The sequence below is a fragment of the Falco punctatus genome (genome assembly GCF_963210335.1).
Source record: "Falco punctatus genome assembly, chromosome: 5".
Classification (NCBI taxonomy): domain Eukaryota; kingdom Metazoa; phylum Chordata; class Aves; order Falconiformes; family Falconidae; genus Falco; species Falco punctatus.
In genome coordinates, this window is record NC_137584.1 from 13015897 (window position 1) to 13034225 (window position 18329).

At 45.6% G+C, this 18329-nt stretch overlaps 1 protein-coding gene and 1 long non-coding RNA gene across 3 annotated transcripts in view; one reads left to right on the forward strand and one right to left on the reverse strand.

Moving 5' to 3' along the window:
- Positions 1-306: 306 nt before the first annotated feature.
- On the reverse strand, positions 307-9309 carry LOC308064376. Its single transcript, XR_013928347.1, has 2 exons — positions 9265-9309; positions 307-4685 (listed from the first exon to the last, which is right to left on the reverse strand). It is a non-coding gene; the product is annotated as an uncharacterized lncRNA (long non-coding RNA).
- An 8075-nt stretch (positions 9310-17384) lies between these two features.
- The window catches only part of B3GAT2 (beta-1,3-glucuronyltransferase 2), a 32230-nt gene continuing 31285 nt past the window's right edge, over positions 17385-18329 (forward strand). The window contains exon 1 of one of the 2 annotated variants that reach the window (XM_080388791.1): positions 17385-18321. In XM_080388791.1, the coding sequence (XP_080244917.1) occupies positions 17770-18321 (552 nt within the window). In that variant the 5' untranslated portion in view covers positions 17385-17769. The remainder of the gene's footprint in view (positions 18322-18329) is intronic. The other variant, XM_080388792.1, reaches the window with a different exon arrangement.

Consider the following 18329-nt stretch of genomic DNA (forward strand, 5'->3'; position numbering starts at 1 on the left):
CCAAGGATTGCAGTGACAGGACAAGGGAAAATGGTTTTAAACAGAAAGATGGTAGATTTAGATTGGATATAAGGAAGACATTTTATATGATGAGTGTGATGGAACACTGGCACAGGCTGCCCAGAGCAGCTGTGGATGCCCCATCCCTGGGAGTGTCCCAAGGCCAGGCTGGATGGGGCTTGGAGCAACCTGGTCTGGTGGAAGGTGTCCCTCCAACTCAAACATTTCTATGAACACCAGATGTGTAATACTCTCTCTCCAGTCTCCTCTCCTGTCCTGAAAAATGAAAGAAAAGGTGGGTATAAGGATGTGGGAAGCCAGTTGAAGCTCTGGCCCCCAGCAGTGCTCGCAGCCTCGTCCCTGACCAGGCTGCCCAGGGAGCGTGGCCACGCACACCCCGCTGGCACCCAGCCCCGGTGCAGTAGACATGGGGGGAGGCCACCAAGGGTAAAAGAAACAGGCAGAGCCAAGGGAAAAGTCATGGAGAAATATTTATGAGAGCAGAACTGGCTAATGTTTCATGGTATCTTGTTTTCCGTGTGGGGGATACTTCTGAAGGAGGGGAGAGGGTGAGTGGCAGCTTCGTTTCTGAGAGCTGCCTTTTGCTCCAGCTGTTTTTTGGACTTGCCACTGGCAGGATTTGGACTTGCATGCTGTTTTCTCTTTTGATTTTTGCTAGCTTGCCGTGCCCTGGGGGAGCCTTGGAGAGCTGCTTTCTTTTCCCCTGCCTTTATTGCTGCTGCTCTCTATTTTCCTGCAAATTGTTTTCTCTGCCGCTGCAATGGGTTTTCACACTTTGAGTTTCTTTCTGTGGCTTTCAAAGCTTCGATGGCCTCCAGCACAGTGTCCCTGGAAGCATTTGAGTTTGTATCAAGCAAACCTGGACAAAAGGAAGTGTAATTAACACTTAAAGTCATCAACACCCAGCTCATAGCATCGTGGTGGTAAAGACAGATTTCTAATCCTCAGATCATCACAGGACTATGCTGTGGGCCTGACCTAACTGAGCCCCCTCATAGAGTACATGGATGCCATCAAGTTGTGTGGACCATGAGGGTCCTGGTGCCTGCAGTGGGCTTTGCAGCTGGTGGCATGTGCACCCCTCTCCTCCACTGTGCTCCTGGCCCCAGCCCTGCCCATTCTTCTGGTCAGAGAAGAATGGCCAGGGCTGCAAAGGGGCATGGTGCAAGAGGATGGCTCCTTCTAGACAGGCTCTGGACACATGGGCCATCTCTCAAGAGAAGCACTAGAACTATTGGTTCATAAACTGAGGGGCAAAAGTAAAATGGCTGGAGAAAGTAGACTTCATATTTTATTTAATACTTGCAATTAGTGAATGCCTTCCTTTTAGAAAGAGAGAAACGCACAGTCAGCGCTTCCACAGCTTGGGGGGGCTCCAAGCAATACCTGTTGCCATCCCAGGTCCCAGGTTGGAGCACTAGGTGATATGAAATCCCTTTTTTTTTTTTCCTCCCTCTCTGGCCCTGTTGTTCCTGCCCCTGCTGCTGTTCCATCTGCTGGTGTTACTTCAGCCAGTGTATAGAAATCACAAGTGGATGGTAAAAAGGGAAGAATCCCTGGTGTGCTTTTCAACTGGCGGTATGGTGGTATAGCCTCTACAATCAATTCTCTCCCAGTTAACCTTAAGCTTGAAGAGAAACACTTGGAAACATGTAAATAAGAAGCAACAGACCTTAAATGCCTATGCTAATAGCTTAAAAGAAAGTTTTTAATACAGGAGGAAATAATCCTCTGACAGAAAATAAACCTTAGGGGGAAAAAAACAGGCAAAACTGAATATACGCTGAGATCCAGGGGAGGTAGAAGAGGGTTTTACTTTGGGATTGGAATGGGATCCATAAATCATACTTGAAAAAAAAAAATAACCCTCAAACCTCACCCCAAAATTGTGCAAGCATTTTGCAGTCCCTGAACACCTCCAGCTTCCCTCTTCTGCAGTGTATGAGGTTCTCACTATATCGCCTTCTTCACTATGAAATTTAAATTACTTAACTATAAATTGCTTTCCAAACAGTGGCTAGCACCTTGTATTTTAGTCAAAGTCACTGGTGATGTGTCCAGGTTTCCTGGAAATGCATTCAGAAAGACTTCTATCGATTTAGACCTTCATGCAGATCTATTATTCCCAGCAAAATTCTCCCGGGGGTGAAGTTTGTTTTTTTCAGACCATGCTCGTGCCAAACAATCCTGTAGCACCATCAGACAGGGCATTTGACAAAAGTGGTTTGGGGAAGACAGAGACGTTTCATTTGATGGAGAAAATAATGTAAGAAAATTCTATTATTCTGGATGTTTGATTTGATTTTCTTCCTCCTGGTTTCACCTCTCCCTTAGACCTTGTTCTGGTGTGAGTCTAGGATGAGTAACTGAGTCTGACTACAGCACACAGTAGAGATGTGAATTATTTTGGCCCCAGCCTTGCAATGAACCTTGTGCAGGTGTAGAAGTCTATCTGCATTGCCAGATTAATAAATCCATGTCAGGTGAAGCCTTGTGCGAGCTGATGCAGGGAGCCTGTCAGTTACCTCTGAGAGTCCTCAGCTGGAGGAAAGAGCAGAGCTATGAGGAGCTCTTTGCCAGCCTCTGCTGCAGTTGGAGGAGAAAAAACTGGGTTTGCCCAGGACCTATTTGCTTTTTATTTTTAAGACTGGTAGGACTGCTGCAGGTAAGGTGCAGATACATTTTACATTTTCACATTTAATACAATTCTATTGTCCCTTTATGCTCTGCATTACACAAGAGCACTGAGCACAGCTCTGTTTTGAACAGGTTTGATAATGACATCTCAGGTAAACAAGGATGGGAAATGGCAAAGGAAAAAGCTTCACCTTGGGAAGGTATCCCTCAGGCAGCGCTGTGCGTCTGTCTGAGCGCTCTGTACCCAGGCATCACATCTGGATCACCAGCAGCGATGAAGCAAGAGGCCGCACAGCTGGACCTGGCTCCGTGTCTCGAGAGCCCACCTTTGGCCAAGGCTCACTGAAGGAGGAAAGAGGCAAAGTGCAGGCAGAGCCCTGCAAAGCTTTGGTTTTTGTCTTTGAATACTTTTTTTTTTTTTTTTTCCCTGTGACTGGGAAAGAGTTGCTCATCGAGGGGATGTAGATAAAGCAATTGGGCATCCTGGGTTTCTGGGCTGGGCCTTAGGCCAGTGCTCAGGTAGTTTAATTCCATGCAAACTTCTGCAAACACCTCCTGTCAGAAAAGTAACATCATTCTCCTTATACTTACTTTACCTAATAACTGTTTTGGAAAACTAGAAGACTGGACAACGTTTATTTATTGTTTGTTCTTATTTAATATTGTATGTGTTCCTTATATTCCTTATATCACTTCAGTGTCTGCTTCTTTGTTGTTTTCTCCCAGTTGCAATGTTAAGAAATCAGGCAAGCAAGTTTTATTTCCAGAAAGCTATAAGCAGTTGAAGAAAGAGTTTTAATAATGAAAATGCCTGTTTTATTGCATTGCTGTCTAGAGCAGCAATATCTAGAAGGTATAAAAAGCATGTGGCTCCCTATTGAGGAGAAAAGGTCTGTTTATCACAAAAAAGCCTATTTAGCATTGAAGGAAGTATTTTAGTTTTCTGTAAGAGCTTAAAAACTTCTCATGCTTCCTTTAGTTTTCTACCTCTGTGCTATAGTCACTTGTTGTCTCTTTTTGAAATTATATTAAGAATTCTTCGTGACTGGAGTGTGTTTATGTGCAACCAGTGCTGCAAGACCTTCATCCTGGTGCATTCTGTGTGATTAGCCTTCCCCTGCAAAGAGGCAGTGTACAAACGTATGAATCGCACAATAGGAATGCTCTACAGAAAGCTTTAGACAAACAGTGACTGATGCTCTGACCCTGTTAAAGTCAGTGGCAAAGCTACCACTAAGCTACCAAACAGTAAAAATTTAATTTAGAAATTCTAACAACTCTTAACATCTGACCTGAAGTTGTAAACGGGTGAATCTGCATTGGTATGGAGAGCCTGTGTGTGACTAAAAGGAGCACACACAGGATTTCAGGTGATGTTTTACATCTATCATAGAAAAATACTCCAGCATAAGAAGAAGGAGTTGTGTTATAAAAAAAAATTCTGCATAAAAAAAATGTAGACATGTAAATTTGACATCAGTCACAGAAAGCTGGAAGAACAAAAGGAATCTGAAGAAAGAAGGATGATCATTGCTACGTGATGCATCCAAGTACAGATATCAACTATCATTCAAAAGTATTTTTATCTTATGTTCTGCCTGGGCAAACTTCATTCATGCACACTATAAATACAGGTAGAGGTGAAGACAATGAATTATGAGGACAGAAAGGACTAGCAAACCCAGCTCTTAAAATGATACATAATTTAACACTTAATCCTTTAAAGATTCTAAGAGAAATGTTTACAATAAGTAGTGATTTATAAATGACTGATCTTCTCCTGGAATGACTTTGGTGACTGTGACTCCATCTCTACATTTCAGTATAGCCAGGAACTGTTATAATAGTGAAGCTAATATACTTCCCATATGGAGCTCAGGGTGGAATTTGAAAGCACTGAGCTGAGCTTGATCCATGGGGGTCTGTATATTGCATCGTAGGTGAGGTTTTGTGAAAAGTCTACTCAAATATGCATAGCATTTCAAAAGCAACATGCATGATGGACCTTCCATGAAGTTCTTTTTCTCCTTTATTAATGACAAAAAAAGATAATTTTGACCAGGTATTTCAGGCAATCAATTTCAACAAGAGCACAGAGGCAGAGGACAGCCTAGACAGGCTAGCTGTATTCATGTCAGCTGGCTCTGACAAAATTTCTCCAAGAGTATTTTAGGACTTACTCTGAGTAAGCTCTGAACTGTTAATGGAAATTTCTGAAAATTGCAGGTGGACAGGGAGTCCTAGAGGACTGCAGAAAGGCAAGCAAAGTCTATCTTAAGAGCAAGATTAGGATGAAATATACAATGATGGAGGAGTTTAATGTCAGTACCTGGAAATGCTCTCACTGAACAGTCACGTAATAACCAACAAAACAGACAATATACAGTTTTGTTAAGAGCAAATCACATGACACCCTTCTGACAAACTTCCTTAACATAGTTAGAAACCTAGAAAAACTTAAGGAATGACAGACAGGACTGATATTGACCATACCACGGCTTTTGACAATCCCGCACAAAGTTCTCATAAGCAAGGTGAAGGAAAATGACCCAGGTAAAATTGTAAGGTGGATGTACAACTGATTGCAAACTACTATTTGAATTTATCATTGAGTGGGTTTCTTAAATGCAATGAGACAAAAGGTAGGAGGGGGTCTGTAGAAGTTTGGAGCTCTTTGGTTTTGTTCTGCTGCAGAAAAGGATCCAGAAGATGACAGTGGATTGCAGTTGAAAGTGCAAAATATAGTGCTGTTGCAAGACATTCAAATGCCCTTCTGGAATGCATTAGCAGGTATAAAATATAGGAAGCAGTTCTTTTACTTAGGTTGGCACTAGTGACCTCAGCTGGAAATCTCTGTCCATTTTTGGGCTAGGTATTTTTAGAAGAATGTAGCTCTATGAATCATGCAGCTCAGAGGTGAGCAACATGAATGGTTAAGAAATGTGACTTCTTGGGAATGGCTGAAAGAATTGAGCCTGTCTTTTCTAGAAAGAGGACAAGGATTATATGAATCTTCACGTGCACAAAATGTGTCCTCTTCCTCCAAAATCAGCAGGGAAAAAAAGGTAATCTCAGTTGCTGAGAGAAAAGGTAATTTATATTAGACATTGTCCTTTTAATTGAAAGGGCAATTTAGCATTGGTTACTGCAGGGACTACCGGCATCCTCTACACTGAATGTTTTAAGAGTAGATAAGGATGGTGTAAATCTGCTTGATTTTGTCTCAGGGATGGAGATAGACTAAATCATGTTTGCTTGTTCTGCTGACCATCCGTAGATTGCTTGGACAATTTGACCAGCCTTCTGCCCGTCAGAAGCCATCGTGACCTGGCTGAGCTGTCTGGGGGTAGCAGCCTCCAACCAGCTCACAGTTTCATAGAAAAATCTCTCATATGGTGGGTGTATGTCAGCTTCCTCAACCAGAGAAGGATCAGGGCCATTTGGGGAGATGGTGGCTGGGAACAGGCTGTTGCCAGCACCTTGTCTCTGCTCAGAGCTCATTCTCTGCTCAAGTCTGAAGGTTACCTTGAAAATGGGGGAGCCAAGTATAGGTTGTGTGAAATGCGGGGGTGGCGGCAGCATACACCCAAATCTGCAGCAGAAGGAGATGACCGAACAGCTGTTCCTGGTCTCAAGATATCCATAGTGAGGTCCTGGGACACCTGGTGGTCTATGAGTCTGGGGTTCAGTGGTCCATAACTGACCAGAATCATGATGCAGTTATTCCCCATTAAGGACACACCAGTAAAGCTGGATGGTAGCTTGGGAAAAAATCTGAACTTTGGCACTGATCCACTGGTTGAAAATGTGTGGAAATCATTAAATGAAATGACCTCAAGGTCATTTTCAACCTTACACTGCAGAGATTTCTGTGAAGTAGTAGAATAATTTCACTCATTTTTGGAATAACAGCAGGACCAAAAATGGAAGAACAAATAGTAGATAAAAAAGGTATAGTTCCAATATCCACTACTGATAAAGCAAGTTCATGAGGCTTTTCTCTTTATACTGTACATAATTGAACATTAACGCATATTTGGAAGAGCTGGTTTGTTAAATGATGCCATTTGAGAATTATACAATATTCTCATATTTAGTGAAAACTTCTGGCAAATAGCTAGACTATGTTAAACTGGATTACTTGAGAATTACACATAGTGTAATTTGAGAGGAAGGTTGTGACAGGTGTAACTACTCGCCTTGTCTTTCCAGACAGAATGAGATGCTTTATTCTTCTTAAATGCCAAAACTGGCCGAGGATTGTTGAGAGAATAATATTCCTTAAAACAATATGATCAACCCAAATCCTTAAAGTTCCACCTGCCGGGAAAGAAAATGAGTTTCTGCATATGGTATCTCACTGATATGTACTGAATTTCAAGCCACAGGGCAAGAAATCTGCTGTGAAAAGCGTTAATTTTCATGCTTTGGGACTTGACGTCTGTGGAAGCCATGGTACCGTTACACTGGCACATAGGGTTGGATGAGGGTGTATTTTCACTTGGGACGTGCTACTTGTGCTTATCAGAGAAGTCCCCTAGCATACAAATGCCTGGCACAGCCCTGTTCTCTGAAGGAGGGGACTGATCCAGCTGACAATATGCCCCAGGCGCTGTCTGAAGTTATGGCCCTATGTGCAAGCCTCAGTAGAGCACAGCAGGGGTGGCCCATGCCTAATGCAGGACTGCGCTTTCATCCAGCCCTCATTATTAAATTGTGGTATGTGTTACTATGTTTCTGTATCGAGCTCTCATCCTTAAAAAGATAAGAAATCAAAGTGTTTGAACATGGTGAATAGGAGTGTAAGCTGTTTACATAATCACTGTTTACATTCTGTTAGAGGTGACAAAATCATCACGAAAAAAATTGTCAGTGTTGATAAAGACCATATCAGTAAACAGCAGATTAAGCAGGACACAGAGAGCCTTACAGCCCAATTATACATAATTTGCCATGGACATGGTTTGAGAAAGAATTGCACACAATGACTTAGAGAAAATTGCTTAGCTTGGCCACATCCTTATTAACAAAACAACACTGCCTGAGGGCAAATTGTCCTTGAAAAATAACTCCAGGGAATAATAGCGTGTCTTCATCCTTTGCCTTGTGATGAAGGAGAGCATTTTCCTCCCATTCCCACCCCCGCTAAGGTATGATGCTAGCCTGAGCCTCATGCTTGCCTACACCTGCTTAGACATGCCCCCTCACCCTTAGAGAGCCAGGGTCTACACCCCTAATCTGTTATAGACCTTCAGCAGCTCATTTTTGGGGATCTATGCAGCGAATTCCTTCTACCTTACAGCCAGGGTACTACAGATTTGGGAGGCTGCAATATCTCTCCCATCCCTGTTCCGCTGTTCTATCCAATGAGCATTCCTGCATCCTGCCCAAAATCTTACCGTCACCTTTTCCTGCACTCATGCACTGACTGCAAGGCAAATCAAATCGCCAGCCAAGTGAGTGTATGAGCCCACCAGCAGTCTGAGGGAAGTGTCTCTGCTGTTGTATTTTATCCCAGCTGTTCATGAAAAATGTGCTCGTTGTTCCACCACACCTTCAGCAATAATCCTGTGGGGCATTTGGCTGATCATATTTCAGAGTGACAGTCAGCTTACAAGTTTTCAAAATCAGAACTTGTTGTCCATTGTTCTCAGGAAATGAAAAAGGTATTTTAGAAAACTTTTATAATTCCATTAAACTAACATGAATATTACAGACAGATTGTCAAAAATGACAGCCTAAAAAAGACTGAAAGATGCAATGTCTTTTCTCATGACTTAATCTTTCCTAAAAAATGAACTATGATCCATTGCCTAATGATCTTTAAAATAAATAACAAGAGAACAGGTTAGAATAGGAAAGGTATCTTTTAAGGAATATTTGGATGAGCTGGAATTACTTGAATTACCATTCCTGTAACAAAATCTCAAAAATCACTGAGCACTTAGTATTTGTGGGGAATGGGGAAAATCCTGAAGAACAAGAACAAAAAGAATCCTGTGAAGGACAGCCATATTACCAGCTTTAGAAAGGAGGGAGTAGGATTATGTACAGAATACCTGGCTAGGGAACAGTACCACAGAAATGGACCTACAAAAGATAACAAAATGAATCTAACTGTTCCAAGTATCATATGGAAGGCATGGGTGGTAAATACTGTCCTTTACAGGGCACTGGTAAGATCCTGATCGATGCAATATTTCTTGTATTGCAGTCCACATTTTAAGAAAGATAAAGATGTAATGAGAAGAGTTTTATTTATTATTAATTCAAAAATTTCTAGGATAAAATTGCTTTTTGTAGAAAAGCCGAGATGAAGGGAAGGTATTGGTGCTAGCTGTGTAAAAGGTTGCTATAAATGGGAAAGTGGTCAGTTACTCTCCGTTTGCACTGAGACAGTAACCTTGTGAACATACAGTAACAGTAAGGTTTATGTTCAGTATCAGGAGAACTTTCGTACTATAAGGACAGTTAGGTACTACATCAGAAGACTGGGTTATCATCATGGGAAGTCTAGACAAATGTCTCCTGGCTTGAGATCAGTGGTTGGACTACATGACCTTTTGTGCCTGGCATTTCTACAATTTGTTTCTTCTTAGCACATACCTTGATTTTTAAAGCAATTCAGTTTGTGCCACATTCAAATTCCAGCTGCAGGCTCTTTGTTTTGTTGGTCATACGCTTTCGAGCATAGAGGAGTGTGCTGCCCTTGACAAGCTGGAAGCTCCAGGGACATCCTGCAGGAACAAGCAAAGAAATACTGGGAAGGTGAGTGAAGAGGGAAGGAAGAACATATTAGCTCAGCGGCTCGGTGGCACCGTTACAAATACCACCAACGCAGAGCCAGTTCCTCAGTGTTGTTGAGCCCAACTAATCACAGGCTGACTTCGCAAGCTCAGCACAAGGGTACTGTGTAACATGTATATTTACGGTATCATGACCACTGCTAGGGTTTAATGAGAATTTCGATGTGGGAGGAGACAACATGAACAGATGGAAAGGCAGCAGTAATCCGCCGACATATTGATGAGGCATGCAGGCCAACTGGGTGCTGACCAAGCCCAGCTGTCCCTCTCTCTGGTCTAGTCTATGTGAGAGAAAAAAAAGAGGCAGTTTCAAGTAACATTTCCAGTGCATGAGTTTCTGGTTGGTGTTGATATAGTGTGAGCCTTTTCCCACTGCCTGCCTTATCCATAACAAAGATGCCATCTTCACTGCCTTGGAAGTAACACCATTCACAGCCTGCACCAGGATGCAGCAAACTCCTCTTTGTTTTTGGTATTGGATCTGTACAGGCAAGCCTGTCTCAAGGAGAAAAATATGAGCTTAGGGAGAAGGTGGTTTGAAAAGGTGCCTGCTCTCCCCCTAGCCATTATAAATCCTCGGCTGTTCCAGGACTGTAAGGTTATTGGACTGAGACCAGTATGTGCCTTTTCATGTTGCCTGCTTAATGCTCCTGAAATCTTACGCAATTACTGTATGCAACACATATAATAGGATACAGTAAGGCAATGTCCCAAACTTGGCCAGCTAGCTCCCCAAACTCCCTGGAGGTTTAGGGAGACAGGTGTATGCTCTAGGTCTTTGAAGCGATCCGCCAGTCTCCAACTGCTCAGACACTACAGTGCCATAAAACATTCATCATCTCAGAGGTGCCGTTTATCACATCAGACATCCACTCTTAACACCAGTTTTCAAAATATGTCTTTCATAGAATCATAGATTGGTTTGGGTTGGAAGGGATCTTAAAGATCGTCCGGTTCCAGCCCCCTGCCATGGGCAGGGACACCTCCCACCGGACCAGGTTGCTCCAAGCCCCATCCAGCCTGGCCGTGAGCACTCCCAGGGATGGGGCACCCACAGCTGCTCTGGGCAGCCTGTGCCAGTGCCTCACCACCCTCACAGTAAAGAATTTCTTCCTTATATCTAATCTAAATCTACCCTCTTTCAGTTTAAAACCACTATCCCTTGTCCTATCACTACATGCCCTTGTAAAAAGTCCTTCTCCAGCTTCCTTGTAGGCCTCCCTGAGGTACTGGACAGCTGCTATAAGGTCTCCCTGGGGCCTTCTCTTCTCCAGGCTGAACAACCCCAACTCTCTCAGCCTGTCTTCACAGGAGAGGTGCTCCAGCCCTCTGGTCATCTTTGTAAAAACCAGAGCAGCGTCAGCCAGTTATTTCTGTACAGCAAGGGCCAATGCAGAATCAAATAATATATTACAAAATCAAGTCCCCAGACCAAAACAAACCTACTTTCATATCTGCTGGTTCACAATATGAGGTGTCACCCGGCTGCCTTACAAGAGAGTTTGCAAGCCTTGTCATACAATACCCACTTACCACAGTGATTGCCAGCTGTCTCAGTGTCACTGCTGTGAGCCCAGGTGGGGTTTTGAGATAAAAGATAATAGATTCATACAGGGCTGATTTAGTCTTCAGGTAGGGCAAAGCATGCTTGCCGAGAAGTTTGATTGCATTTGGCAATGCTGGTTTAGGTCCACATCTGGTTATGCTAAAACAGTTTATTCTGTCAACAAGGCCTCATATAGGTCTGAAACATGAAGGTGTGGGTGGTTCCTTTATGATTTCAAGAGAAAATGGAACAGACCCTTTGACTTCTCAAGGACAAAAAAAAAAAAAAAAACCACAACAAAAAAAAAGAAGAAATCATCAGCTTGAGGCTCTTAAACAAAATCACAACATGCTGAAAGAAAACATTTTCTTTATGAGGAATAACTCCAGGGAGTAACCTGGAGCTGTTCCTCTTCTGAGGGCATTTCAGTATATTGCTGTTTCAGATCCGAAGAAAAGCTTGGATGCCTGAACAATTGCCTGTTTGGGATTTTTCTTACTGTATCGTGTAGTCTGCTAGAAGATATGTCTCCTTACAAGCTTGCCTGACATATGCTAGGACACTGGTGCTACAACAACATTACCTCATTAATATAACATTACATTACAAACAAAACATGGAATAAAACATTCAACCCTCTTTCTATCAGGACCAAGGGTCAAGTAGCCTTTTTCAACCATACAGCTTTCAACTTGCATGTTTTCATTCCCAGAGCCTGCTCAAAATACAAGCAAACTGACCAGGTACCGGGACTCAGGGAGAGCTCAGGGGTTTCTGTTAAGAGTCATATGAATGCAGGGGAGGGGTAGCCAAACAGTGTAAGAATGATCCTCTTCATATTATCTGAAAAGGTAGATTTGAAAGAAGACTAAAGGTGCAAAGGCTGAATCACAGGACAAGTGCTCGAAGGGATCACTGCTACAGTTCAAGAAGCAATCTTAATTGTAGTGCTTCCAGTCCTCCAATGCCCAAGATTGCATTTCTGCTAATATTCTTGTAACATAGGGGTTTTTTGTGCATGCCCTTTTCTGGGCTGAAAAAGCAAACACTCTCCCTTCTGTGTAACTATGTTACCCCTGAAGGTAATCTCCAGAGGCCACATCTTTTGCTCTGTGCCACCAACATTTTTGTTACTTGTGCAAATGCTGTAGTTGTGAGACGTCACCTGGAACGTGGCTCAGCACCAGCGGGATACTCACTGGCACAGGTTTCAGAGGTGTTTGCTGGCAGCAGATGCTTGGTGAGAGCATTGATGTCCATCTGTACCCATGCCTGCAGGACCTCCCCTGAGCATGTTCTCTGCACAACCGTTTCCCACCTCTTCCACATTTCATCATCAAAGCCCGTGGCACAGAGGGATAATTGAATCTCTTCAGCATTTAGGATTCAGCTCTGCATTTCAAACTTATTTTGCCTTAAAAAAATGCGTTTATTTTCAGTTAAAACAATGGTTATTTTGTGATGGTTTCCAGCAAGCTATGGATAGCCCTGTTCACCCTGTACATCCCACTCGCACTATGTCACAGCATGTCATGCCTGCCTCATCCTGCTCTGTCCCTGTATGGCATTTCTGAGCTCTGGGAGGCAGGTATGACACCTTGCTCCTACCAACTGCCTGTGACCAGAGAGGTCCAAATGGACATTTGCAGCTCTTCTTTCCAGGAATCTGTCGCTGGTTGCTATAGTGATAAACAAGTTGGCTTATTAGGAAAAGGAACAAAGCACTAGAGAAAATTACTTCCAAATGGCCTATGTGCATACATAAACATGCAATCTCGTTCTTCATTGTCAGCTGGGGCAGCTGGTTTCTTGTTTCTGGAACAGCGCAGGCCCTATATACATTATTTTAGCAAGCCCAGCCCAGTCTCCACTGCCTGTCTTTTCAGCACACAGCGCCTGCAGGGCTTCACTTACGAGTTGGATGATTAAATTTCTTGGGGGTTTCCACAACTGGATACTGTAGGAAAACATGCTCTCTTATAGAAAAGTATTAGGTGACCTAATGAGGCTGAAATAAGTCTAAAAGAGCAGAAGAGGAGAGAAGGAATTATGGTTTTGCTGTATCCTGTGCTGCTGCTTCCTTTCCCCCCCCCTCTCTGCTCCTTGCTGATGCCAGGATACCTCTATGCAGACACTTACGGTGGCGATCTGTGCCTGTCAGATGGCAGAACATTACATTCTCTGTAGGATGCCTAGCTTAAGCATTGGTCTTTTGGGCCTTCACGACATAGTATAAACCTGTTTTCATTTGAATCCCTAGATACACAGTGACCCCACTGAGATCAAGCTTATGCCTTTGAGTGTGCAGGAGACAATGGATGTTCTTTGACAATCCTGTGAGATGCAACCCCAGTTCTCTTTCTTTGGCTAACCATACATTTTGATTGACTGAGCAATGCCAAAAGGTGTAAATCCAAATGCTAGCAACTACACTGCTTATATTTAATCTAGACAGGCAAGCTAGTCTTTTGCCTGCTATGATCCGAGTCACCTGGTATCTGGGTTTACCCATCACAGAAACTAGGCTGATGTGCCACCTTTGCATGCCAGAGGAGGTTACCCACCTTCAGTTACCACCAGTTGATGCTGTTGAAAGAAAACCAAAGCAATGAACCATCCTTGGGTTGAATCTATTGAATTACAGCCATATAATTCATGAAAATTATTTCTCTGCAGTGTTTTATCCACTAGCTAAAAATAATTGCACATTTTTATATGTTTATCCAACTGGTTTTGCTTCTGCCTCCCACAGGACTGTAATAGTTCTATCAGCTACAGAACCTATGAAACAATAAATTTTAACAGCTTTATTTCAAATGCTATCTATAACTCTGACCATCTTTCCAATATCTGAAAAATAACAGTCTGTAATGTTGTACCTAGCTTGAGAAAATCCTGGTGTTCAGAAACTGAGGGCAAATTCATATGGAGCAAACACAAGGCTCGGCCAGTTTGCGTACCACTCCCCCACCGCCCCGCTGCCCCACTGCCCCACCGCCCTGGGCAGGTCCAGCCGAGAGGCTGTGTGGGTAGGCTGGATCTCAGCAGAAGCCTCTAGGCAGATCTGCCTGATGGGTGAGTGACCCAGAGGGGTAAGGAGGAGAAAACCAAAAAGAACTTAGATGTTTTAGAGAAAGTGGAATGCTACATTTATGGCACAGCTATAACAACTCTCCCGCCATGCCTATCCTTTTCCACAGGTGTTGGAAAGACTGAAACCAATGAAGAAGAAAGAAACCGAGGCCACACAATTGCTGGCTAGCATTACAATCTCTTACAGCTGTGTCCAGCCAGTGCAAGACAAAGAGAGTGTGGTGTGCTCCAGTTTGAAAAAAGCCTCTGTGGACCTGTTGAGAATGTTCCCAGGGATGAGATTTCTTTTTATGTACGTGCATATGCACACTTGCACACACACACTGCTTTCTAGCACTGTGTCAAGCACTCTCCTGACAGAGACAGGTATCCTCCGCTAGTAAGAAGTGCAAGAAACTGAAATAGAAGTACGTTTTTTTAAAACAAATGAAAAATTGGGTGCCAGATCCTGACACATCTCTGACAAAAATCTTTGGAGAATGAGGGCAGCAATCAGCAATACCATAACAGATGATCCAAGCCATAAACTACCGCAAACAAATAATTCTGGACCAGATCCTGAAGAGAAATGCCTGCCCACACGCTCTGATACAACCCAGAATATGCACTGTACTGCATATAGTGTGTGAAACCATAGGAACAGCCTGAGTCACACAAAGATTGGTACCATCCATCACAAGTCAGAAACTCGTCCTTTGTTTCAGAGTTGCACCTGAGGCCTCAAATCAAATGTGACAATTTTTATAATAACCAGTGCTAAGGCGTTTGGCAGAAAAAACTATCTCTGTAGACAGTTTGTCCCCACAAATGGAGTGGTTATTTGACTGGGTTCCTCCAATTTCCAAAGGAAGAGCATTTTGCTTTGTCTATCAAGAAAAAACAGTTTAATAAATAGTATTTGGCTTGTATGTAGTGCCTTCATTATCTTTTACCTTTCCGTCTAAGATAATCTACACCTAAAGCTAACAGGAAGCGCTGCTGCATTATTTGATGTCACACCTGATGTACCTCACTCATGACCTCGGAGCCTGTTCTGTGGCACGTCAAAACATCTTAGAGCGGTGCTGGGGTAAAAATACAGCTATTGCGATCTGTTTTCAAACAGCCAAGTGTCTCATATCATTATGTTACAGATCTTGTGTACAGATAGAAGCAGTAAATATTATGTTAGCAAGTGTACAGAAACACGTAGTTACCAGCTTTCTGGAACACAATTGAAGAGGTGGAAGAACACCAATCAGTTCATCGGGGTACCTCCCTGGTGCTGAGTTCGTGTTTGTGCTCCTTCCTAAACTGTTGCAATTACATTTAGCGATTCTTATTGCTGCTTTTATTAAGGTCTTACAGCCATAAACAATGAATTATTCTTTCTAGACTGATCTCTGAATACAACATGCAAGTCCACTAAAGATAATATTTTTGGATGAAAAATAATATAAAGATAAAAATAGTATTTTTTAACATTATCATATTTTTGGCTATAAAGAATGTCAATTAAACACGTCCATTTGTAACCCTCAGTTTCTAGGTTCTGCCCCAATAAGTTTTTAGGGTCCTGACATTGTGTCATACAGTATCTAGAAGTGACTAGCTTTGAATTAACTTTTCCGAATGACCACTGACTTTCAAACAAGAACAAGCGATAGCTTCTTGGTACATTTCTTTAATACATATGTTTGCATTATTTGAACAAATTATCTCTCTAAATAGGATTGTACTGTAAATGAAAAAACAATAGTAAGTTCAGTCACTGGAGAGAGATGCTGTTTAGATGATTGTCCTCTAGGCGAACTGCATCAGCACAAAACGGGCAACTGTAATTTCATGTCCGAGATGTTTTCCATTTGGATATATCAAACTATTTATGCTCTCTGCATTCTTCCGTATTATTTCAATAATCATATAACAACCCTTCCACTCCCCCACTAAACATGCTAACTCTAATTAGCTCTCTGCTACACAGATGTTTCCTCATTCAGACGTTCAGGGTCTGGTCATGTGTCACCCTCACTTTCCTATGGATTTCAGCTTACATTACATCACTTCAATGTCCTTTCTGTGTGTGAGCCCTCTGGGTTAATATGTCCTTTTGGATAACAAATTGATTGCAGATAGATATGAATGATAGATATACACGGTGTCCACATTATCTGCGTTTGTTATACCCATGCAAATGTGAAGGATGCATATAAAACAGAAATGAAAGCAAGTGGTTCAATTCAAGGAGACTGCTGTGAAGACATGACCAATTTCTCTAATCTGCACTATTCCTACCAATAAATCAATGTATCACTGATGAATCACTCTTTTTCTGATCCGAAATAGTCCACAAGTCGGTGAGGCCATCATTTGTTCTATGCAAGGGCAAACGTTTGAATCAGAGAATTATGGAGAATTCAGTGATTTGTAAATACTAATGCTATGGCTCTGTGTTTTTATGGAACACGAAGTTTAAAAAGCGTAATTCAAGCTGTTAAAAGTGTGTGCTCAGTTATGACAGCAGGAAGTGTTGAAAAATGCATCAGAAACTTCCCTGGCAGGACAGGATCCGTAAGAGGTTTCAGATCGTGCATTCCGTGTGTGTCGCGGCACCTGATGAATGCCTTTGTCTCAAAATAAAGACAGGTGGATTGTTATGAAATTCTCATATAGGAATGCTTTTTAAAAAGCAGTTCGCACGCCCGTAGGCTCTATGGGGCAGCCGCACGGCAGCAAACCGAGGGGCACAGGGCTCAGCCCAGGGCGGGCGCGGCCGCGGGCCCCCTGCGGCGGGGGCAGGGGCGGGGGGGCCGACGGCGACAGACACCGAGGGGAGCCGCACGGAGCGGCCGCCTTATTTACAACTTCTGGCTTCTGCGGAGCTCAACAGTAATTCCCCCGTTAAAAAAAACCAAACTACAAAAGTGAAGCGAGCGGCCGCCCGCCGCTCCGAGGGGTGCGTACTCGGGCACGTACCCGCCGTCTCCCCCGGCCCGGCTCAGCGCGGCCCGTCGGGCGGCCGGCGGCGTCCCGGAGAACGTGTCCCGGCCGCCGGCCGAAGTTGGCGCTCGCCGCGGTGAGCAGGAGCCCCCCGCCGCCGCCAGCCAGGCCACGGTGCCGCCCCCCGAGGGCGACAAGCTCCGCGGGCCGCAGCCACCGCCCCCTCCCCGCGGCGCCCGGGGGCGGCAGCCGGAGCGGAGCGGGGCGGGGCGGGAGCCCCCCCCCCCCGGCCCCCGCCCGCGGGGACCCTCCCTCCCGCCTCCCCGCCCGCCCTACCTCCCCTCCCCGCCCCCACGCACCGCCAGAGCCGCCCGGGGAAGCGGCGGAGAAGGAGCGCCTCCCCAGAGCCCCCCGCCGAGCCCCGGCCGCGACGGCGCGGCGCCCCCGGCCCGGCCCGGCGATGCCGAGGGCGAAGGAGGCGGCGGCGGCGGCGGCAGGGCGGCCGCGCACGGAATAGAGGCGCGGCGGATCGGGGCCAGGCACCTGCCCCGCCGGGCTGCCGCAGGGCACCGCGGGCACCGAGGCGCCCCGCCGGAGGGAGCGCCGCCCTCCCCGGCCGCCCGGCCGCCCCGCGGGGGAGCGCGGGCGGGCGGAGGGGCAGCCCCCGCGGCCATGCGCTGAGCGCCGCCGCGCCCGTCCATGGGGCGGCGCTGAGGGGCGGCGCGGCGGGAGGGCGCCGGGGGCAGGATGAAGTCGCAGCTCTTCAGCCGGTTCCTCCTGCTGCTGCCCTGGGTGCTCATCGTCATCATCGTGCTGGACATCGACAGCAGCCGGGCGCCGCTGCCCGCCCTGGCCCCCCGCGGCGGGGGCGGGGGCGGTAGCGGAGGGGCCCGGCCGGCGGCGGCGCGGGCGCCCCCCCAGCGGCGGCCGGAGGCGGCGCTGCCCACCATCTATGCCATCACGCCCACGTACAGCCGCCCGGTGCAGAAGGCCGAGCTCACCCGCCTGGCCAACACCTTCCGGCAGGTGGCGCGGCTCCACTGGATCCTGGTGGAGGACGCGGCGGCGCGCAGCGAGCTGGTGAGCCGCTTCGTGGCGGGCGCCGGCCTGCCCTGCACGCACCTCCACGTCCCCACGCCGCGCCGCTACAAGCGGCCGGGGCTGCCCCGCGCCACCGAGCAGCGCAACGCCGGCCTGGCCTGGCTGCGGCAGCGGCACCAGCACCTGCCGCCCCCCCAGCCCGGGGTGCTCTTCTTCGCCGACGACGACAACACCTACAGTCTGGAGCTTTTCCAGGAGGTGCGTGC